The sequence below is a fragment of the Palaemon carinicauda genome, chromosome 23, assembly GCF_036898095.1.
Source record: "Palaemon carinicauda isolate YSFRI2023 chromosome 23, ASM3689809v2, whole genome shotgun sequence".
NCBI classification, from domain to species: domain Eukaryota; kingdom Metazoa; phylum Arthropoda; class Malacostraca; order Decapoda; family Palaemonidae; genus Palaemon; species Palaemon carinicauda.
In genome coordinates this window covers 106,653,662-106,677,868 of record NC_090747.1, presented here as the reverse complement: position 1 = coordinate 106,677,868, position 24,207 = coordinate 106,653,662, and the positions used below count along the sequence as shown (strand labels likewise).

The window sequence follows — 24,207 nt, the reverse complement described above, 5'->3', positions numbered from 1 at the left end:
CATAAATCTAGTTTCCAACAGTTTGAAGCCATCTGTAACTATTCTCGTGTCGACACGATTTGTTGGCTGCGCAATATGTAGCAATTCTCTCGAGTATTTTGGACGACCTGTTCTGATAACTTGGTGGGTTATTGTACATATTTTAAATTCAATTCTCACTTTAATCGGCAGCCAGTTTAAATCAATTAGTATAGGGGTGAACCTTTCTCTAGGTGGGACACCTTTTATCAGTCTTGCTCCTCTGTTCATTATGTTTTGTAATTTCTTAAGTTGGACTTTTGGTAAATTGTAGTAGATAGAGTTGCAGTAGTCAATCCTGGTAATAACACAGTTTATCACAAGTTTCTTAACAGAATTTTTGTCCAGGTACTTTTTTATAAACGCAATATTTCTTAGATGATAACCCGCACTTTTTATTACATTATTTATTTGGGCATTTAGAGACAGGTTACAGTCAAGAAATACACTTAGATCTCGAACTTTACTAGATATCGGCGCCTAAGTTTCTCACGCTTTTTTTTCTTGCCACCACCATGAATTCAGTTTTGTTTTCATTTAATTTTAGTTGTTTAAATTAAATCCATTTTCTAACACTATCATAGATTCGGTTTAGAGTTTCAGTAGTGTCATGTATATCATTTATGAAGAAGTAAAATTGTGTGTCATCTGCAAATAGTTTAAATTTCAAGCCATGCCTTTGTAGCATTTTCGATAGACCAATAGTATAGATGCAGAATAAGATTGGGCCTAGTACACTCCCCTCGGGTACCCCTCTGTTTAAGGGTTCATATGATGAATAAGAGTTTCCAATTTTTACACAGTAATTTCTACCAACTAAGTACAGTAGTCTTTCAGGTGTTCGAAAGCTTGATCTTCAATGCTGATGGACCATAGATCATTTAGTAGCAGTTCATGCACAACTGTATCAAAAGCAGCACTGAGATCAAGCAATATTAAACTACCACATTTATTTTCATCCATCATTTCTAGCATATCATTTACAACAGAGCAGATAAGGCCGTCTCCATAGAGTGTAGTTTTCTGTAAGCAGATTGGTTGTCAGGCAAAGCTTCTATTACTTCTAAGTGGCTGACTAGTTGTTCAAGAATTACATTTTTCAATATTAAACTTACCCGATAATCATGTAGCTGTCAACTCCGTTGCCCGACAGAATTCTATGGAGGGATACGCCAGCTATCACAATACTAGAAGGGGGTGTACTTACCAGCGCCACCTGTGGCCAGGTACTCAATCATTTGTTGTTGACACCTCCTCAATTATTCCTCTGTCGTGCTTCCGGCTAGACGTTCTGGGATACGCTCATGGTCTTCGAGTTTATTCATGGATATTTGGTGAAGTATTCTCTTAGATTAACGGCTGTCGCATACTGGAATCCTTTTTATATTAGCTAGTTAGCTTTTATATAAACTCTGATTAACGGTTAATGAATTTTTGCTTGTTTTTGGATCACCCTTTGACTTACTCTTTGAAACAAGATGTCTGACGTTTCGCAAGCTCCCTCCCATAGACGATGTAGGTCTTGCAATAGGCGTATTCCGAAGGTCTCGGTAGATCCTCACACCGCTTGTTCTGACTGTAGGGACAGGCCCTGTCTATTAGAAAATCGGTGTGAGGAGTGCGCCGGACTTTCGGAATTGGAATTTGTACGTCTTTTAAAATATTCATCCAAGTTAGAGAGAACTAGAGTTAGGAGAAGTTCTTCTCACTCTTCTATGTTTTCCTCACCTCATGATCCCCTACCTTTTCCTACCCCTGTAGTGGCTACCCCCGAACCTACTGTGTGCCCTCCGCCTGATATGTCAACTGTTTTGCGTGCTATTCAGGCTTTAGGAGATAAAGTAGAATCAGTGGTAAGTGACCATAAGTCTCTGATGGCCGAGGTTAAAGAACTGAAGGTCAAGAGTGCAGTGGGTGAAAATAGTGCCAGTGCTGTGACGAGTGCTAGTGTCTGTGCAGTGCCAAGTGCTAGTGGTGCCAGTGTGGTGCGTGAGGATTTTTCTGTGCGAGCCAGTCGTCCTCCCAGTCCGGGACCTCTTGCAAGCTCCCATGCCCAGGGGAGAAGCAATGTCGAAGGGCTTAAGGGTTCGACAGGCCTTGTTAGGCGCACAGAATTATCCTCGGTGGTTGCGGGCGTGTCTTCCTTAGACCGTCACTCCCACCTGCAGACGATTGAGCCCGTCTTCTCGTCCGCTGATCTTCATGCAGGGAAGAAACGTTGGTCTCAGGTCTCGAGACCGCTTAAACATAGAGTTCAGTCAGCGAGTGCTCAGCCAGGTTGCAGTCATTGGCTCAGCTCCGACTCGCCTCTGTCATCGGTCGACTGTACTCCGCCCAAGAGGAGTAAGGTTCTGCCTATACAGACCCCGACTGTGACTTTACCTCAGTCTGTTATCGTTTCTGCCGACCCCAAGTGGACCCTGCTTCAGTCCATGCAAGTTCAGCTTTCGGACTTGATGCGTGAGTGTCGGGCTGAGAGTGTTGCACCTCCTGCACTCCCTCCACCTGTTCTCGCTGCACCTGTGCTCGCCCAGCCTGCACCTGCTCCGCCTGTGCTCGCCCAGCCTGCACCTGCTCCGCCTGGTCGCAGCACCATCTGCCAGGCGTACGATGTTGAACCACTTTCGGAGTTTGCTGTTCACAGTGTTGTTCAGCCTCAGCCTTCTTTAAGGCAACCCTTGCTTTGGGATCAGGAGAGTTACACTCTTCCTCCTCCTCCCCTTGCTGCTCCACCAGTGGTGCAACTCTCGGTTGGGGTACAACAACCTCTCCCCTCCGTGAGTCTGTCTGCTCAACCAGCTCTGCACCGAGTTCAACCCTCATCTAGGCAAGCTCATCTACACCATGCACTTGCGCCTCAGGAGCCTCAGCTTGCTAGAACTTTACCTTGTTCTGCGCAGCCTCAACCTTCTCATGCTCCACTCATCTCTCAGGAACAGGAACGGACTACTCCGCCTCCGTCCTCCGCTCAGCTGGTGCAATCCTTGGGTGCAACTCTTGCTAGGAGTCAACCTCCTTCACCCTTGCACCTGCCTTCTGCTCCGACTGTTGTTCAGCCTATGCAGTCTGAACCTCAGGTTTTCCCTCAAGTTGAGGAAACCTCTGTTGTTGTTCCTACCCGTTCTGACTCTGCGGTTCAGCATTCTGGTCCTTTTGCTTCGCTACCTTCTGCTGATGAAGTGTCGGATGATGAGGAGGCACATCTTGATCCCTCATCAGACGTGGAGGAGTCTAAGCTTTCTCCATTTTCTGTTGATTTTAGAAAGGTCTTGGCTCTACTCAGGGAGCTTTACCCTGACCACTTCGTCTTTGCTGTTCCCCGCTCTCCTCCATCTGAGTTTTCGCTAGGCGTGCAACAAGCTAAGTCGAGCTATACTAAGCTTGTCCTAGCTAGATCCTCCAAGAGGGCCTTAAGGACCTTAGGGGAGTGGCTTCAGTCTAAACAACACCTGGGCAAGACTTCCTTCATGTTCCCTCCAACGAAGCTCGCATCGAAAGGTTGCGTTTGGTATGCCACAGGGGAAGCACCAGGCTTGGGAGTTCCTGCCTCTGCCCAGGCTGACTTCTCAAGTCTGGTGGACTCACCTAGGAGGACTGCGATGAGACGCTCGAAGGTTTGTTGGACCTTCTCAGACCTGGATCATCTTCTGAAAGGGTTGTTCAGAGCTTTCGAAATGTTCAACTTTCTCGACTGGTGCCTGGGAGCCCTCAGCAAGAAAACATCTCCTGCGGACAAAGACTCTGCCTTGTTAATTATGTCCTGCATGGATAAGGCCATCAGGGATGGATCGGGTGAGCTAGCGTCGTTATTTGTATCAGGGGTGTTGAAGAAAAGGGAACAACTGTGTACCTTCCTCTCAGCCAGCATTACACCGTGCCAGCGGTCACAGCTCCTTTTTGCTCCACTCTCAAAGTTCCTCTTTCCCGAGGAGCTAGTTAAGGACTTGTCGGCTGCCCTGATACAGAAGGACACGCACGATCTTGTAGCCTCATCGGCTCGTAAGTCTAAGGTTACCACCTCTGTCCCCAAGACTTATCGCTCTCCAGTGGCTGATACCCCGGCCACTAGGTTCATACCGCCCTTTCGTGGTAGAGCCCCCAGCCGAGGAAGCTCCCGTCCAGACTCTCACAGGGGCAAGTCTAAGAAAGGACCCAGGACATCTAAGGGAAAGCACTGACTCTCAGATTCTCCAGACAACAGTAGGAGCCAGGCTCAAGATCTTCTGGCAAGCCTGGGAGAAGAGAGGTGCAGACGCACAGTCTGTCAGTTGGCTGAGGTACGGTTACAGGATTCCATTCTGCCTCAAACCGCCTCTGACCACATCGCCCATCAACCTCTCTCCCAACTACAAAGAAGAGGACAAGAGGCTAGCATTGCAACAGGAGGTGTCGCTACTTGTGCAGAAGAAGGCAGTGGTTATAGTCCGGGACCATCAATCCCCGGGCTTCTACAACCGTCTCTTTCTTGTGGCCAAAAAGACAGGAGGTTGGAGACCGGTGCTGGACGTCAGCTCTCTCAACGAGTATGTCACCAAGCAGACGTTCACAATGGAGACGACCAAGTCGGTCTTAGCAGCGGTCAGACAGGAGGACTGGATGGTCTCGTTGGACTTGAAAGATGCATACTTTCACGTTCCCATTCATCCAGACTCCCAACCTTTCCTGAGATTCGTTTTCGGAAAGGTTGTCTATCAGTTCCAAGCCCTGTGTTTTGGCCTAAGCACAGCTCCTATGGTCTTTACTCATCTGATGAGGAATGTAGCGAAATTCCTGCACTTATCGAACATCAGAGCCTCCCTCTACCTAGACGACTGGCTGTTGAGAGCCTCCACGAGTCGTCGTTGTCTGGAGAACCTCTCTTGGACTTTAGATCTAATCAGAGACCTAGGTCTATTAGTCAATATAGAGAAATCTCAACTCATTCCCTCCCAATCCATTGTGTACCTGGGAATGGAGATTCAGAGTCGGGATTTTCGGGCTTTTCCATCGGCCCCCAGGATAAACCAAGCCCTACAGTGCATCATGAGCATGCTGAAGAGGAGCAATTGCTCAGTGAGACAGTGGATGAGTCTCACAGGGACCCTCTCATCTCTGGCCCTGTTTGTCGAGCTAGGGAGACTCCACCTCCGCCCTCTTCAATTCCATCTTGCAGCTCATTGGGACAAGGGCTCGACTCTAGAAGCAGTCTCTATCCCTATCAACCAAGAGATGAAGACCACTCTCCGGTGGTGGAAGCACAATCTTCTTCTCAAGGAGGGTCTATCATTGGCCATCCAGACCCCCCATCTTCATCTCTTCTCGGATGCATCGGACTCGGGCTGGGGTGCGACCTTGGACGGACGGGAATGCTCAGGAGTATGGAACAAGGATCAAGGATTACTCCACATCAACTGCAAGGAACTGTTAGCAGTCCATCTTGCCCTGTTGAACTTCAAGTCCCTCCTGCTAGGCAAAGTGGTGGAGGTGAATTCAGACAACACCACAGCCTTGGCTTACATCTCCAAGCAAGGAGGGACCCATTCGAGGAGCCTTTACGAGATCGCAAGGGACCTCCTCATTTGGTCAAGAGGTCTAAACCTCACACTGGTCACGAGGTTCATCCAGGGCGATATGAATGTTTCAGCGGATCGCCTCAGCAGAAGGAATCAGGTCATTCCCACGGAATGGACCCTCCACAAGAGTGTGTGCAACAGACTTTGGACGTTGTGGGGTCAACCTACCATAGACCTGTTTGCCACCTCCATCACCAAGAGACTTCCGCTTTATTGTTCCCCTGTTCCAGACCCTGCAGCGGTTCATGTAGATGCTTTTCTTCTGAACTGGTCCCATCTCGACCTGTACGCATTCCCTCCGTTCAAGATTATAAACAAAGTTCTGCAGAAATTCGTCTCGCACGAAGGGACACGGCTGACGCTGGTTGCTCCCCTTTGGCCTGCAAGAGAATGGTACACAGAGGTACGTCAATGGCTAGTCGACTTCCCCAGGACTCTACCTCTAAGAGTGGACCTTCTACGTCAACCACACGTAGACAGGTTGCACCCAAACCTCCACGCTCTTCGACTGACTGCCTTCAGACTGTCGAAAGATTCGCTAGAGCTAGAGGCTTTTCGAAGGAGGCAGCCAGTGCGATTGCCAGAGCTAGAAGAATTTCCACTCGTAGAGTCTACCAGTCTAAGTGGGAGGTCTTCCGAAGCTGGTGTAGAGCCAATTCAATATCCTCTACCAATACCTCTGTGATCCAAATAGCTGACTTCCTTCTTCATCTTAGGAATGAGAGATCCCTTTCAACATCTACGATTAAAGGGTATAGGAGCATGTTGGCCTCAGTCCTCCGCCACAGGGGTTTGGACCTGTCTTCCAACAAGGACCTTCAAGACATTCTCAAGTCTTTTGAGACGTCTAAAGAACGTCGTCTTTCCACTCCAGGCTGGAATCTGGACGTAGTCTTAAGGTTCCTTATGACATCTAGGTTCGAACCTCTCCAGTCAGCTTCCTTCAAGAATCTTACCCTCAAGACTGCTTTTCTCGTTTGCCTTGCAACAGCTAAGAGAGTCAGTGAGGTTCATGCCTTCAGCAAAAACATTGGTTTCACAACCGAATCAGCTACATGTTCTTTTCAGCTTGGATTCCTAGCAAAGAACGAGCTTCCTTCACGTCCTTGGCCTAGATCGTTCGAAATACCTAGCCTCTCCAACATGGTAGGTAACGAACTAGAGAGAGTTCTTTGCCCTGTCAGAGCTCTCAAATATTATCTGAAGAGGTCTAAACCTATTCGAGGACAGTCAGAAGCCTTATGGTGTGCCATCAAGAAACCCTCGAGACCCATGTCCAAGAATGGGCTTTCGTACTATATAAGGCTTCTGATCAGAGAAGCACATTCTCACTTAAAGGAGGAAGACCTTGCATTGCTGAAGGTAAGGACCCACGAAGTAAGAGCTGTAGCTACTTCGTTGGCCTTTAATAAAAACCGTTCTCTGCAGAGCATTATGGATGCAACCTATTGGAGGAGCAAGTCAGTGTTTGCATCATTTTATCTGAAAGATGTCCAGTCTCTTTACGAGAACTGCTACACCCTGGGACCATTCGTAGCAGCGAGTGCAGTAGTAGGTGAGGGCTCAGCCACTACATTCCCATAATCCCATAACCTTTTTAACCTTTCTCTTGAATACTTTTATTGTTGTTTTTATGGTTGTTACGGTAGGCTAAGAAGCCTTCCGCATCCTTGGATTTGGCGGGTGGTCTATTCATTCTTGAGAAGCGCCTGGGTTAAAGGTTTGGTAGAGGTCCTTTAGTAGGGTTGCAACCCCTTGTACTTTGGCACCTTTGGGTTGATTCAGCCTCCAAGAGGAACGCTGCGCTCAGTAAGGAAGACGAACTTTAAATAAAAGGCAGAGTAACGGTTCTATTCGACTTCCTTACCAGGTACTTATTATTTCATTGTTATTTGAGATAACTGTTATATGAAATTTGGGATACTTAGCTATCCTTTAATCATGTACACTGGTTTTCACCCACCTCCCTGGGTGTGAATCAGCTACATGATTATCGGGTAAGTTTAATATTGAAAAATGTTATTTTTATTAATAAAATAAATTTTTGAATATACTTACCCGATAATCATGATTTAATCGACCCTCCCTTTCCTCCCCAGAGAGAACCAGTGGACCGAGGAATAATTGAGGAGGTGTCAACAACAAATGATTGAGTACCTGGCCACAGGTGGCGCTGGTAAGTACACCCCCTTCTAGTATTGTGATAGCTGGCGTATCCCTCCATAGAATTCTGTCGGGCAACGGAGTTGACAGCTACATGATTATCGGGTAAGTATATTCAAAAATTTATTTTATTAATAAAAATAACATATTCAAGCACTTTTGAGACAAAGGATAGATTTGAAATAGGTCTATATGAGCTTAATTCCAGGTAGTCCAGTGCATTTTTCAGAACTGGTGTGACTATAGCCATTTTCTCAGATTTAGGAAACTTACATTCATCAATGCGTGCATTTGCTATTCTCATTATTATTTCGGCTAGACTAGAAAAGGCTCTCTCTCCAATTACTTCAGATATTAGCATAGGATCGATCGCGCAGTTTGTTTTCTTTGCTCTCTTGATAATTCTGGTGATGTCATCGTGTGTTATGTTGTTAAATCGTATTAATTTTGTCTGTGTGCCTGGTAATCATTATTCTGATGTTGAGTATTTACAAATGATTTGGTTATGTTTTCAATTTTGTTTGTAAAGAATACTAGAAAATTATTTGCTAGCTCCTGGTCACTGTATCCATCAGGTAGCTTCTTTTCTTTTACATTTCCCATTATTGCCATTGTATCTTGTTAATAAGCAGCACAGTTTTTTATCAGCCACTAGAAATTACACTGTACTATACTCACTAACTTTCTTTGAGCCAAGTTGTGAATAAACTCAAAAGTTGATTTAATTATTGTGATTAGCTAATTTTGATCGGTCCCCAGAGAATAAAGGTGCCGAATTTTCAATGGTGCATCTGATATCGCGTAAGTTAAAGATTTCACAATCATATTCTCATGTTAATCACTTGTTTTACTTAAATAATGTTGCAATTATGATGTTTTATACTTGCCAGAAACAAAATCACTGCTTGTAAGATAAATACAGCATCAAATACAGATTCCTTTGGATCATTTTCATTTTATGTATTGTTATTTATAATTTTCGTTGACTTTCGATATTTGCTTTCAGCATAGAACTATAAAATTTGTCTTTGTGTTTCTTTAGGTCATAAATATTGTTGTTCCAACACCAAACTTCTTGTCAGACACTTCACGCTTATGCTGCTTTCAAGTTTTATCAGTAGCTGAATTTTTTCAGTTTAAAATGAACATATATGCTCTCTTTCTTTTCACTATTAGCTGTTGGCGTATTTGCAGGCTTTATCGATATTTTGAATCGTGGAACACAAAGTGGATGTACTGATCAGAATAAAGAAGGAGCACAGGTTTACTATGGCAACTGCTGACAGCAAAGTGTTACTATTCGGTCAAGAGCTAAGACACGTGAGGAACAGGTGTAGACCTACTTCTTGGAACCTTCCAAACACTGGATTTTTCTGATCATTTAAAATTTTTTTTTTCAGATTTAAGAGGTTTTCAGATGAAAGATTCTTACAACCTGTATTGAGTCAGGCTGTTATTTTGATTTGATATTGTAGAGTATGAATTTAATGTCCTTTATTTTAATTAGTAGTTTAAATATAATCTCATTATAGTGGTCTGTGAGGAATTTATTTTGATTAAAGTAAGCAGTATGTTGTTGCTCATATCCTGTTATTTGTTTAAGGTAGACAGTAGACTTTTTTTTGTTAGTTTACTAATCAGCAATAGGATTTTCAGTGGATTCTCGTTCAATTGTGTTTATTCTAGGTCGAGGGACTCTGTCAAAGATTTTTGGACTTTCTATATATTTGGATACTGTATTGGGCATAGATTGTTGGCATCCATTTTTTAAAAACCTATTTGGTTTGTAAACATCCCCAAAGTATCCTCAAATTACTATATGAAACTTTGGTGATATATGAGAAAACTTGTTCTTGGAGCTGAAGAACTGTTGACTGTACTTCCAAGGTGTGAAATTGAGAAAGTACCTTGGGTATGTCATGTAGGGATATCACTATTATAATAATTTATAGTTATATAGTCGCCCAATTTATGTTTTTTTTTAGAGCATTCTGAATAGATATTGGTTGTGTATCTAGAAATAGAACAAATATTTAATATCACCTATTCTTATGAGGTTTCAAAACCTTGAATTCATAAATACGATACAGTAGATAGTCTAATTTTGGGTTTGGGAACCTACAAATTATTTTTAAAATTAGATATACTGTATTTGAACATTTTACTTTTTTGTAATGTACAAAATTTTTGCTGGTATCGAGCATGTAAGGATTCAAGTATAAATAAAATACAGGTATATGTAAAAGAGTAAAGGTTTAATAAAGTATTGCCTTGCAAAGTCTGTTGTACATTATTGTATTATGGATATTTTCAAATTAAATTAATGCAATATGAAAAATATTTTTTAGGCTACACAAACTAAAAAGGAGGAGAAGGCATCTAATTTCCAAAACCATCGTGTGAATGCTCTGTTGAAGGACCTTCATGATAAATTTCCATACAAAAATCCAGCTCTTCCACAAGCACCTGCTCCAGTAGGACCACAGCAAACTCCATCTCAGGTACCAACAGGACAGCAACAGCAGTCTCAGACTCTACAGCCACAACAATCCGGGCAGCAACCGCCGCAACCAGCGCAGCAGCAAGATACACCTAAAACGACCACAGGTAAAGAGTACAGTATAAAGTAATGTAGTAATGTAATGGTTTAAAAAAATTTCTTGGTATCCAATGTAAAACCTTTATTTGATTAATATAACATTCTTCATCCAAAGAATAGAAGCATTATTTGTAATTGACAAGACTGTGGCTTTTCTGGGGGTACTATCTGCAGTTCCTTTATCAATGAAAAGCTTTCCAGGAGAAATCATTAGTATTTTTTGTAACTATACAGTACAAACCTGAATCTTTTAATTGGAGTATGATTTTAACAAAACCAGAACAGCTGTTTGAACTATGAACGAGGTGACAGTAGTTGATTTGTTCTTATACAAACACAAACCATCATCCTTTAATAGCAGACTTATCATTAGGAAGGAGGAAGTCCCTTGACCTAAACTAGCTGGTTTACATTCCCGGGAAGTTGAGGTACTTGGTACTGTTGAAGGATCTGAAGTGATGACTCCTGCCAACCTCTTAACGAGTTGGGCATAAAGATGTCACATGGGTGTTAGGCTACCAGGTGATTGGTAGATGGTCATGAAAGATCCTACATCCATGTAGATAATATTATTATGTCTGAATATATGGTTTTAAGAGATGTGCATTTCCATACATTTGTGTCCATCTTATTCCTCATCTGAGAGGATGGGGGAGATACTGTACAGTACTTCTAAATAAAACAAGACTGTAAAGAAAAGTTGCCTAAGCATGAGGCTTACCTACAACTACCGTCTGGTCCAACACATAACTGCTGCAACACAAGAGGAAGGGAAGAGAGAAGAGAAAAAAAAAACCCACCGATATTCTTGCCTCTCATTTTAGCATTACATCGCTACTACTTTCTTGGATGAAACATTTGTCTCGTGAGGGAACCGAGTTTGCATCAGAATCTGTTACCACGGAACCAAGAGTTAAGGTATACAATGGCCTGTGGATATATTTCTGTAGGTAATGGGCAGTGAAGGTTGTCTATAATTTCCAAATTCTTCCCTTCAACACTTGTGACACTGACAGGTTCTTTCTCAATGATATGGTAGGTCTGATACCTCTTGACTTCATGTGCACAAAAACCCAGCATGGCTCTAACATCCCATTGCGGGTTGTAGGTTATACACGTCTGATCACCATGAAGCCAGAAATAACTGGTGTTCTTAAATATCTTCTTTATCATTACAATAATGAGTGACACTGACAGGTTCTTCCTAAATGATAGGGTAGGTCTGATACCTCTGACTTCATGTGCACAAACCCAGCATGGCTCTAACATCCCATTGCGGGTTGTAGGATATACACGTCTGATCACCACAAAGCCAGAAATAACAGGTGTTCTTAAATATCTTCTTTACCATTACAATACCGAGTGTGTCTGTTGCTATGACCTGAAGCTTCGAGTTCTATTCAGGTAGCCCGCTCACAGGACAGAGACAAGTCATCCTGATTACACTGGTTGCTTCTTGTAGGGAAAGAGATGGAGATGGATTTGAACCTGTAGTAATGACTAACTAGGTTCTAGGTCTTGCCAGGCTACAAAATGGGGCAATGGTAAAGGAGACATTTTTTTCATCCTGCCGTATGCCTACAAGAGTTGACGAGGCGAAGGGTAGAAGGAAGATAGTCTTGAGGGTTGGATACTTGTCATAAGGCCTCTTAAGGGTCCCTTGTGATAGACCCAACTTGAGTGGTTGACCCTGCCGGTGATTTGAGTTCTCTTGGAATACTTAACTGTTTGAATCTCCTCATGAGCGTGCACAACTCCCATGAAGAGGAAATGTCTAAGGATTTGAACCTGTAGTAATGAATGACTGGGTTTTAAAGTCTTGCCAGGCTACAAACTCTGGAACAATGGTGAAGGAGACTGGGGTATGCCAACATGTTTTGACGAGGCGAAGGGTAGAAGGAAGATAGTCTTGAGGGTTGGGTATCCGTCCTAAGGCCTCTTTAAGGGTCCCTTGTGATAGACCCAACTCAAGCGGTGTCCCATGCCGGTGATTCAAGTTCCCTTGGAGGACATAACTGTTTGAAACTCTTCCCTTCCTTTTCAGGAGGTTCTCTCGACGAAGGTGCATGAGAAAATCAGTATTCAATTTGCAGTATTCCATCTGTGATACCAATCACAGAAGATGGTCAAATTTCCCTGGTAGAACGATGCAGAGAATTCTTTGCAGGTACTGTACAGTATGTCCTATGCCGGTGATTCAAGTTCCCTTGGAGGACATAACTGTTTGAAGCTCTTTCCTTCCTTTTCAGGAAGTTCTCTCGACGAAGGTGCATGAGAAAATCAGTATTCAATTGCAGTATTCCCTCTATGATACCAATCACAGAAGACGGTCAAATTTCCCTGGTAGAACGATGCAAAGGATCTTTGCAGGTACTGTACAGTATGTAGACATCTGTGCAGAGCCCTACAAGATGCTGGATAATTGACAACTGTAAAGATCAAGGGAAGTTACAAAGTCATGCTATTGGAAAGTGGAGATGAGAGAGAAGTGAGGACTATAGGGGTAATTTTTTCGGTAGCTTTATGAGGAGTAAACTGTAGGCATTTGTAAAGGATCTTTGCAGTAAACCTCCCTTAGCTCCTAAGCTTCATTATCTATTTAGACAAAAAATCTTTGTATTTCACATTGCCACTCGGCGTGGAGTGGCCTCCTGGACCAAGTGCCAGGCCATAAGCTCTGCATGAAATTTGTATATGGACATAAGAATGAGGTGAACTTGTGGTTTTTTAGCTTCCAAGCTACATCATCTGTTTAGGCAAAAAATCTTTGATTTCACATTGCCACTCGGCGTGGAGTGGCCTCCTGGACCAAGTGCCAGTCCCTAAGCTGTGCATGAAATTTGTATACGTCTGTGGCAATAAGAATGAGGTGAACTTGTGGTTTTTTTTTAATTTGCTTTTGAGAGTAACTAGGGTTGTCTTGAGACCCAATGACCCTAAGTTGTCAAGAGTAAATCAGGCAGAAGGCTAGAAAGGCGTGTTGATCTTGTTGTTCTAGGGGTGTTGGGAGGTATCTAGAGCTCTAATGTTGCTGATGTGTCTGGGACCAGCAAATAGAATACCCGAACTTTCTTGACTATCATATAGTCAAGCGGTGAAATTCAATCAATGGTGAAGCCTAATGAACAAGAATCCTCTCTGCTAAGCTGGAATATGTGGAGCATTCTGATACTAAAATCTGCCCCTGGTGATTAAGTATGTCCTCTTACCTAGAATGAACCTCGCTGACAGCTCTACAGTGTGGTCAACGGCCCAGAGTGCACTTGCTTAGTCAACTCAATGGGTGTGACAGTGCCTCCTTGTTTGTTGACATATACCTAGTATTTGTCCGTCATCATTGCTACTGAGAATCCTATCAAAAGCTATTAGATAGTTTGCCATGCCATGTTTTCCAGGAGGTTGATATGCATGAGGGAGTCTGTTCTTCAGGTGTGCACTCCATCCCTCCTCGGATTAGTAGTAGTGCATCATTTCTGGAAGTGAGGAGTCAGGAGGAGTTTGGCTGAAGAGTTTTTTATCATTTGGTCACCGGGCTATGTGAAACAGTGACTCCTTGTTTCTTGCTAGGCCAAGTATTTGTCCGTTATCATGGCTACTGAGGATGCTATCAAAAGCTATTGGAAAGTTTGCCATGCCATGTTTTCCAGTACGTTGATATGCATAAGGCAGTCTGGTTCTTCAGGTGTGCACTCCTTCCCTCTGCGGATGAGTAGTACTGCATCATTTCTGGAGGTGAGGAGTTTGGCTGAATTGTTTTTTGTCATTTGGTCACCGGGCTATGTGAAACAGTGCCTTCTCCTTCGTTGACATATGCCTAGCATTTGTCTGTCATCATAGCTACTGAGGATGCTATCAAAAGCTATTGGAAAATTTGCCATGCCACGTTTTCCAGGAGGTTGATATGCATGAGGCAGTCTGGTTCTTCAGGTGTGCACTCCATCCCTCCTCGGATGAGTAGTAGTGCATCATTTCTGGATGTGAGGAGTTGAGTGGAGTTTGGCTGAAGACATTTTTTTTTTTTATTTGGCCACCGGTATATATTGTCCCATAATGTACTTACTGGAATTAGACAGTAAAGGGGATTGCCGAGAGTTGAACAGTACTGCTTCAGACACCACTGAACAGATCGCTGGTGGTGGAGGCACATGTAAGGTACAAGCTTCTGGATTTCTAATTTATGCATAAATTTGTGCTACCCACCAGAGTGCTGATGCTGGTGTCTGATGGGAAGGCTATCACTGCTTTTGCGTCTTATCAGTATACCCCGGTACTCTGTCTTCAGATTTGGTGAGGAACTGGACTTCTCCCAGTTAGCCTCAATTCCCAGATTGTGGCAAAAGAAAGAAGCCAGTTCCTGTTCTCCTTGAGATGAACAGAATCAGCCATACCTCAGCAGAGTAACCCTATTCAAAGTTTACCAAGTAGAACCCTATTCAAAGTTTACCAAGTAGAAATCATCATAGTGAGCACTTGGAGATCGATAGACTAACCAAAGGACAGGGCTTTAAACTGGTATGCTATTCTCCCTGGGACAAAGCGTAAGTAATTTATGAACAACTGATGGACAGGTATCTAAAAATATGTTTTCAGTCCTACAGGAATCATAAAGTCTTCTTTCCTGATGGTGGACAGTATGGTCCTTGTCGTCTTCATCTTGAAAGGTGTTTAGAGAACAAACTTGTTCAATGGAGATAATTCTGGTTCCAATTCCCCAGTTGGCTTCTCGACCAGGAAAAGCCGTATGTGTAAACCTAGAGAAGTCACTTACAATTCTGTTTTTCTTTTCCATCTCCATCACCTTCAACCATGCTGCTAGGGCCTGGTCTTCTGGCAATACCAGATGGTAGGTCTTGAATGTCATCGATACTTGAGTGAGGGAAGGGCAAGAGTTGATCAACGTCAGGCAATATCAAACCCAGAGGATTTCCTCCTCCCATCTCTTTGATCAGCTCGCTATCACGTCACTATACAACTCAACATACAAACCCCAATTATAGCAGATAAAGGAGGATAATTACTTCTTTAGCAGCCACAACATCTCTGCCAGTTCGATAAAAGAGTCGTGGAAGTTAATGTTGGAGGAAAATTACAGATCTGGCCCTAAATGTTATAGGAGACCTTAAACACTAACCTTAGGAGTTCAGTGTTTTGGTTGTCATTGTCTTTGAAGGTTCTTAGTCTTTCTTCCCGATGGATAAGGAGTCTTGGCTTGTTTTCCTCTACTGCTCTTTTGCAGGAACAGGGCTGCAGTCTTCAACATCAGTGTATTCCTTAGAGATAGTGTTTCCTCTTTCCCCTCGTATCTGGTGAAGCGGAGGTGAAAGCATCCATTCTCTTCAGGACTCAGTTGGCCCACTGGTGTAACCTTGGCACTTGACTATCAAGTGAATATACTTTCTCCTTGTATCAGGATTTGCCAAATCCTGGGATTGGTGAGGTATGCACCTGCTCCTGACCAATGGTCAATTCAAGATATTGCGTAGAGGCAGCTTCCATAGCAGCAGCAGACTTCAGTAGTGCGACTGCATACTTGAGTTTATGTACTGTCAGTGTGGTCAGTGGGTAAGGGAGAAGGGTCTGCATACTCTGGTAAGTGAAAATATTATCGTCTTATGAGCTAGAGACCCTCTTGCTCAATTGGCTAGAGCGTAGTAACCAAATAATTGGGAATTAACCCTATCTAAATCATGGCAAATCAGGGGATGGCTTCCCCAAAGTCAGTGTACTCACGAGTGCGTGCCAAGAACTTGACAAATATAGAGACCGGATTCAACACTGAACTGGAATTGGATGCCGCTGGGTCGATGATCTCCCTTCTCATGAGAGGAAGGTCTTGACACATTACTGAGTAGAATCCCACCATGGAAACGGGACAATACCCTGAGGAACAGTTTGAAGGTTGTACTCTTCAGCGGTTTAGGCGGCCTTAGGTCTCGTGCCCTCAGAGGTTCAGACTTGAAGAACGAATGGGAGAGCATGCCACATATGTTGGTTGGAAGCCTGATATTGGATGGTGAGGAGCATTGCCTAAAATTGCAAACACGATTTGTATGAGCATTCAGAGAAGTCCTTTGAAGTCACCCGCCTCAGCTCTTTATTGCGTGGGAAGTGTTGGAAGGTTTCGTGTTATTGCTTGGTCTTTGCATGTGGTTAGAACCTGAAATGTGGATAATTTCAGTGAGTGGGAAGATGTCAGTTTGGATAAAGTCTCAGTTGGTGGAAATTTATTGAGAGCATCGTGAAAAAGGAAGTGAAAGGTGCTCCGACTCTGCCACATGCATTGGAGGGATAAACACATGGTAATGATAATAACTTTCTGCTTTACTGGCGATTAATACTTCGGTACAGCAATGGTTACATCCAAAGGTTGCACAGATGAGGGAGACATGAAAAATGCAGGAGGGTTGGGGGGGGGGGAGGAAGAGCGCATATGCTACATTTACCCCCTTGCCATGATTCAGAATCCTTGAGGATTTCAGGGCCAGCAACAACAGGTTCCTTCCAGTAACGGGAGATAAGCCACCGATAGTCATCACACCTAACGCCTTCTCTGCAGGTGGATAAACAGGAGGAGGAACACAGCAAGGGAAGTCTTTGAGGTGCTTGTGTCGGCCAAAGCTTACAGAAGTTTCTAATAGAAGTTTCTTCATAGACGGAACGTAAACAATTCCAAAGGAAGCTCCTCATATAAATTATAATTGATACAATAATGGCAAACTATTAAGGGTTAGGCAAGTAGTTTTACCTTCACCCTAAAGCAGGCTGGTGTCTCCTTCCTCCAGAGAACTCGGTGAAGGATCCAGCTGTAGAGGAACCAAAAGAAGGGACACTATTGTAGGCCAACATGCAGGAGAAAAAAATGAACTGGTGTGCAATGTTTTCAAGGCAACAATACAAAACTGACTAATCCCTCTAAGCTTTCTTCTTGCCTGACTTGACCCACTGCATTGGAGGCCATGGCACACTCCTCACAAGGGGATGAATGTGAACAATAATGCACCCTGCAAAAAAGTGCAAAGAATATGTGGAATCCACAAATAGCTTGCTCATAAACCTATCAGTTGCAGCCAGGTTTAAAAGGGCAAATCCACATGTAGACACTCCATACCTCCAAGCACAAAATTATGCAAAAAGGGAATGGACTGACCTAGCCAGAAAACGAGGTACCAAATAGTACATACAGTATATACTGTCTTGTGGCCTAAATGAAAGTAAAAACACTGATGAATGACTGTTGGTTCGGGTTTCCTAATTTCCGCAAGCAACAACTACCATCTCCTTAAAAGGTTTTAATGGCCATTTTCATTATCATTGATTTTAATCTTGTATTAAAGGATGAAGGTTTGGATTTGTGTAGTAACAAATTTTATAGCTTCAACAGCCTAATTATTTATTATGGGAAAAAATTTAAATTGTTCCATTTTAGAAAGGGGGTCCTATTACAATTTCAGTTGACTTACAATATAAAGATACTGCTGTACTGTGCATTAGCACAAATTAGTGTAAGAACTATTAATATTGTTGAAAAATCTTTTAAAAAAAAGTATTGGTGTAAGAACTATTAATATTGTTAAGGTATCTTTTATATAAAAAAGGTATTTATATTGTTGAGAAATCTTGCTCATAAAAAAAAATTGTTTATAATTCATTCAGAAACTGATGAAATTTATGATGGTAAATTTTATATCTTTCACATCACATTTTTCATAGAAAATAATTAATCTTGTTTATTTATGCTTACTTAATAGTTACTCTTAGATTACTAAACCACTGGTTATACGGGCAAAATTGAACATTGCAAATTTAGTTTTTAACCGATGAACAGACAATTTTTAACCAGTATGGCTAAGAGGAAAACAGGTCTCATCTGGTATCGAACATCCAGCGGGGGAAGCAGGACTATGGTCTTTCTATCAGAAATATCCAGGCAGAAAGTGTGCTTTACCCAGTTCACTAATTTTCTGATATGCAATTTTATCCATGATGAATACGAGACGGTCTCACCATTAGTCAAATTAAATCCATTCATATAGTATAAAGTACTGTAAATTGTTATTGAATCTTATTATAAAGCATTCCTCCCCTTTTTAAAATTTTCAAATAAAAAAAAATTCTTGATTACCCCTTGACACAAAATCTGTCAGATTAGGTAAAATAATATTCACATACCTCAACGATAATTCTTGATCCTTCATTTTACTCGTTACCAATAGTTTTCCCATGGTGTGTGAGGTTATCTTAAGACAGTGTCTTCTGGAAGGAAGGTTACGGATTAGTATAGTCATTTTGCATTAGTATATCCTTGTGGGGGGAAAAAAAATCCAATATTTCTAACTAATCTCTGCCAGTATTCTAATTTAAGTAAATATAAACTTTATATTAACAAGTAATATATTTTAATCCACATATTCTTCAAGTTTTACATTATCTTGGATCTTTGTTTTTATTGCAGGAGATGAAACCAAATCGGAAGTTAAAGTTGAAATCAAAACCGAAATTAAACAGGAACCTGGAACACAGCCAGCACCTCAACGTGGAAATAAACCACCACCTGAAAAGAGACAGCGTACAACTCCTTAAGTCTAGTACCTGTATTGTATTTTGAACACACTTGCTGTGTTCACAGATTCTTATTTGAAAGCATTTCAACAGCAATATATTCGTGAAATCCGGTAATTGTGGAAAATAACTTATTTTTCATTATGCAATAAAAGTTTATTTAACAAATATGAATTTTAATTGATCAAGAGAGATAAGTTCATTACAATTTAGGGTGGAAGTTTTTTTTTTTCTAAACTGTGAAGTGTAATTATTTGTAACACACATTTCACCTCTTTAAAGCTTTTTAAAATTCTTTTGCTCATGAAAAATCAACAAATACAAAGAACTCAGAAAAGTATTCAACCTGAACCTTATACTACTGCCGTTCCTTGTAAACATTTTACATATCCAGTCTGTTAATCTTTTGTAATAATATCCAATAACTTAAAAACCTTCATTACTACCAGTCCACTTACATACTGTACTTAACACTGGAAACCACAGTTGTAGTAATACCCAATCCCTCCAAAAAAGCTGCCAGTTCACCGACTCTTGCTCCTGAAGCTTTGAGCTCTTAAGTAATCTGTTATCTTGCTCCAGTGGAACAATATGATACAGTAAAAAGTGCTTACTACATCAGATGGAGAGATGTAAAGATCTACAGTAAATCTGGTCTTCTATCCTTGAATCCACGGGTTGTATAGAGCAGACTGTATCACGGAAATGCGAAAGTTATGCAATAGAAGGTTCCGAAGTAACTACAGTAGAGAGAGGCTTATGTAGAGTTGATCACTGCTGTGCGCCATCAGAACCCTACTGATTGGTATACTAGAACTGCTAGATTAAACTTGAGGGGTTACCCAAGGTTCAAAACAGGGCAGGTTAGGCTAGAAGTACGGCCTCCCTAAAGATTCAAGAGGCCTTCTAAGAAGAACAAAGAACGTATTATCAATAAAGCTAAGAAGCTCACTACTATACACCCCAGAAAGCTACAAAATAGTAATTATTTGAACATCACATAATATCATTAACTAAATATGTCTTCTCTGAATTTTCCCTCGCTAATGTTAATTTACTTTTACATTTTGAATAATTAAAGTGGTCAGCAGTTTTGTGACCAGCACATTTCCACAAAGTCCCTTGAACCACTCTCATTCATAGCAATTTCAGAAGAAATCCCTTTTCAACACATTAAACAACTTAATAAATAACAAACAAACCAAATCTGGGATGTGGATAGAAAGATAAACCTGACAAACACTGGTAAACGTGATGAGAGAATCGAAAGATAAATGAATTATGACATCGCCACGCCTAGTTACTGTACAGTAGTTTCGATTAACCTAAGATTAACTTGATAGTTACTAGAAGGAGAGGTCTTTTGTAAATTAAGAAAAATCATAAATTGGGAACTACAGTAGTCATAAATTAAAATTTTAACTCAAAAGTGTCAATGACTCTCCGCTAGTTAGCTCCCGGGAGGTTACACTCGCCTAGTGTATTACCTCACTTTTTATTTTTTGGTAGGACTTTCTAGGGGGAAAGGTGATGGCAGGATAAGTATAAGTAAAGAGCTCCACGAATAAAAACCCTTCGCTCTTTTGCTATGAAGACTCACCCTTAGGAGGGTCCCTTGGAAACCTGACCTGGGGTACAGTTCTCATCTCTTTAGATGAGTAAGAAAAGTACCCTGACACTTCATGAACTCTCAATTAGGCAGGAGAATTGACGGCATGAGCAATCTTGGTGAGCGAGTGGAAATTAAGCACTAAGACTTGACGAGGTAAGAATAAAGGGCAATACACATATTCAAACTTAAACCTAGACATTGCAAGGAGGATGGGGACACAAATATAATACATATTTTAGACCACACAAGTCTTTGTACCTGTAGTCACAAGTAGGCCAGCTTGCAGAGTCCTCCAGATACTGTGCCTAAAGAGGGGAAAATGACGGATGAAAAAGGTCAGTCCTTCTATCCATTCATCTCATACTAACATTGGGTTACATCTGTCCTCGACTGACCGTCATTTGTCTTGTAAAGGAGTCGAGGTATTTTAAACTACTTGTTGAGCCGTCACCACAGGACCAAAGGAAAACATATCTGGATTCCTGTGGGTTATGTCTTTCAGGTAATGGGCAGTAAAGTTGGTCTGACACCACCAGATACCCACTTTTAAGACCTGGGCCACCAAGAAGTTTTTCTTGAATGCTAGGGAAGTGCTTACGCCCCAACGTTGTAAGATCTGGGTCTATAATCATGACAAGGAGAGTCAGGATTTAGTGCATGATCGATGACCTGTCGAATCCAAGCAGTGATCGTATTTTTGGCGACTCTCCTCTTGACCCTGCGCACATGTGAGCTTGAAATGGCACCTCGGTGCTCTGATTAGGATCATTGGTTACGTCACGGAGACAAAATTTGGAAGGGCCCAAAAGCTAGAGTCCGCTACAGCTGGATTTTAAGTCTTGGCTACAAACTCAGGGACGGACAATGCCGGAGTTAAAACCCCATCCCCTTGAATGGGCGACGTTGTAGGAAAGACCATGCAACTCGTTGACCCTCTTAGCTGAAGCAAGAGTGAGAAGGAAAACCATCATCACGATCGGAGGCTTGACATAGTGTTCGTAAAGAGCACCTTTCTGGGAGAGTAGTACCTTAATATGTTTCACGGAGGTGGTCTAACTTACGACTGGTGGCATGCAAGCTCTAAACTATGTATGAGGAGAGAGAATTACTTCGAGGAGGATACATCAACTTGAGGCTGAGTGATAGTCTTTCACTACCGAGACTGAGCAAAGTTTTTCCTCCTCAAGGTACAGTAAGAACTCTGCTATCACGGGGATAATGGCATAAAGAGGAGTGATACCTCTTCCTCGACACCAACCACAAAAGATAGCCCACTTAGCCTAATAGAAGACTAAAGGTATCCATCAAGACATGTTTTGCCACAGTGTGCAAAAAGCCTCTGCAAGAGGAGATGCTGGATAACCTACAAGGGTGAAGTTGTAGGGAAGCGACTGCCGGAGCAGGTCATGTAGGGGAGGAAACTCTCGATGCCTCTGTGAGTAGAAGTTCAAAGTCTGGATACCATTCTGCGCTGCCATATCAAAGCTATTAGGGTCATTGAAAAGTCTTGCAATGCCCTCACCTTGTTGGAAAGTCTCCTCAACAGACAGATGAGGGAGAACTCGTAGACATCTAAGCTGTCCCACAGATGATGGTAAGCATCTTGTAGGGATGTCTGGAGATCTGGTACTGGTCAGCAGTACACCGGAAGTTCCGGTTGAAAGACGTTACGAACAGGTCTATTACCGGTGAATCCTTTGTTGGACATCTTAAGTCTTCCTGTTCAGTTTGTCTGCAAGAATGTTCTTTTAACCAGGAATAAGTTGGGCCAACAGGGAGATCGAGTTGTCTTCCATCCATTGCAGTATTTCTACGTCAAGAGGCCATGAAAAATTACCTCCTTGTATGCTTGAATACACCACTACCATCGTGTTGTCACTCAACAACACTACGGAGTGACCTGAAAGGAGATGTTGGAAGTGTTTGAGAGCCAGAAAGGCTGCCCCAATTTCCAGGAGGTTCATGTGGCATTGCTGAGCAAAATCGGACCATAGCCCAGATACCATGTGTTGCAACAGGTGAAGCCTCCTCCTTTAGATGCATCTGTGAAGAGCAGCAAATCCAGAGAAGAGAGATCTGCTCCCTTGAGGAGGTTAGTATCTACTACCCACCACCTCGTTACTTTTATTCTGACTCTATTTTACCAAAAGGTCCAAAGGATCTCTACTGAGACCAAAGGTCTTCAGTTGCCACTGGAGAGAGTTGTTGGGCCATCAGACGCTCCTGGGAGGTCAGGTGGCTAAACAGATACAGCCAAAGATGTGTTTGCAGCAAGTCTGGTGAAAGAAAAATACCTGTTGCTTCCTGGAGTCTCTACGTTCACCTTTGGAACAGAAAAATCCTGCATTTTTGGCTGTATTTGCATCTCGAGATATATCAGATTCTGTGCAGGTTGACAAGAATACATTTTGAAAGTTATCACTATCCCCAGATCATGAAAAAAGGTGAGTCTGTGAGAATCGACCAATCGTCTAGATAACGAAGCAAATGTATGCCAATGGCATGGGCACAGGTCGAGACTAGAGTAAACACACTTGTAAACTCCTGAGATTGTATGGACAGGGTGAAGCACAGTACTGTACCGGAAACTGGTAAATCTTGTGAAGGATGAATCCTAAGTACTCCCTTGATACATGATGTACTGTATAGGGATATGAAAGTATGCATTTTTTAGATATAGTGTGATCATGAAGTCTTTGGACTGACAGACTGTCTGACCATTTCTACTATCTCCATCTTAAATGGAGTCTGATGGACAAACTTGTTCTAAGCGGAGGTCGATGACTGGTCTCCAGCCTCCAAAAGAATCCTCTACGAGAAAGTTGACGGTAGAAGTCAGGGGATCTGTTGAAGACCTCTTGAAGAGTGCTCTTCTCCAATATGGTCTGGACTTCCACCTGAAGGGCGAGAACCTTTGTGAAGGAATAGGACATCACTGGGTGTCAAGTTGAAGGAAGGAAGGAAGAAAAAGAGAGAGGGGTGGTACTCCACGTGAAGGATTGAGACTCCAAGGTTTGGCACCAAGGACCTCCCATGTCTGCCATCTGTGCATCACGCATCCTTCCACCGGTGGTGGGCAGGAGGAATGTACTCCCTAGCGGGAGCAGCCATGTTTTCCACCTCTACCTCCTCTACCACTGACAGCTTTACCAGTTAAGGGCTGCTTAGCAGCTAGCTTCTTGGCATTGGACTGCCTCAAGGTGTTTGACTCTTCTTTGAGCTTGTCTGTGGATGGGGGATGCCCTCGTAGCAGATGGTACTGAAGAGTTGGGGGTGAGATGCCACTGCCCTGTGGAGGAGCAAGTCTTGACTTACCTTCCTCCAGCGCTCTGCATCTGTTGCAATGTCTTAAGAGTTAAGCAAGTAAGGAACCTCCGTTGATGAGTGACATAGCTTGAGCGCTTCACTTCGGCAGCTTTATTTCAAGAATCCAGTTTATCCATTAGTTGCTTGTGAAAAAATCAACAGCTCTCGCCCCAGAAAGGAAAGGTGTTTAAAGCTTTCAAATCTTCACTGGCGATTAGACAGCCAACTGAGCCGGACCAGTAGTCGACATGAAGCTGCTTGCAAATGAGCCTTTGCAACCTACTCCCTGTATGCGGCTTCTGAAGCTGATAATGTAGCTTGCTGTGCCATTAACTTGCCCAAGGGGTTTAAAGGCAGAGGCGAGGGGTCATCGTGGAGTATGTGTATAGTAGTACAGT

The 24,207-nt window shown here is 42.6% G+C and overlaps 1 protein-coding gene and 1 long non-coding RNA gene across 7 annotated transcripts in view; one reads left to right on the top strand and one right to left on the bottom strand.

Annotated features, from left to right (window-relative positions):
• Positions 1 to 19,059, top strand: part of LOC137617353 (mediator of RNA polymerase II transcription subunit 6-like) — an 87,733-nt gene extending 68,674 nt beyond the window's left edge. For both annotated transcript variants that reach the window (XM_068347376.1, XM_068347375.1), the window contains exons 5-6: positions 10,082 to 10,340; positions 18,785 to 19,059. In XM_068347376.1, the coding sequence (XP_068203477.1) occupies positions 10,082 to 10,340; positions 18,785 to 18,912 (387 nt within the window). In that variant the 3' untranslated portion in view covers positions 18,913 to 19,059. The remainder of the gene's footprint in view (positions 1 to 10,081; positions 10,341 to 18,784) is intronic.
• Positions 10,187 to 24,207, bottom strand: part of LOC137617355 (uncharacterized) — a 63,151-nt gene continuing 49,130 nt past the window's right edge. For 2 of the 5 annotated variants that reach the window (XR_011039636.1, XR_011039635.1), the window contains exons 2-3: positions 18,502 to 18,585; positions 10,187 to 10,325 (exon numbers count right to left, since the gene is read on the bottom strand). This is a non-coding gene — a long non-coding RNA (uncharacterized lncRNA). Of the gene's footprint in view, positions 10,326 to 18,501; positions 18,586 to 18,755; positions 18,886 to 24,207 lie in introns of those variants that run through there. The other 3 variants (XR_011039637.1, XR_011039634.1, XR_011039638.1) reach the window with 2 other exon arrangements.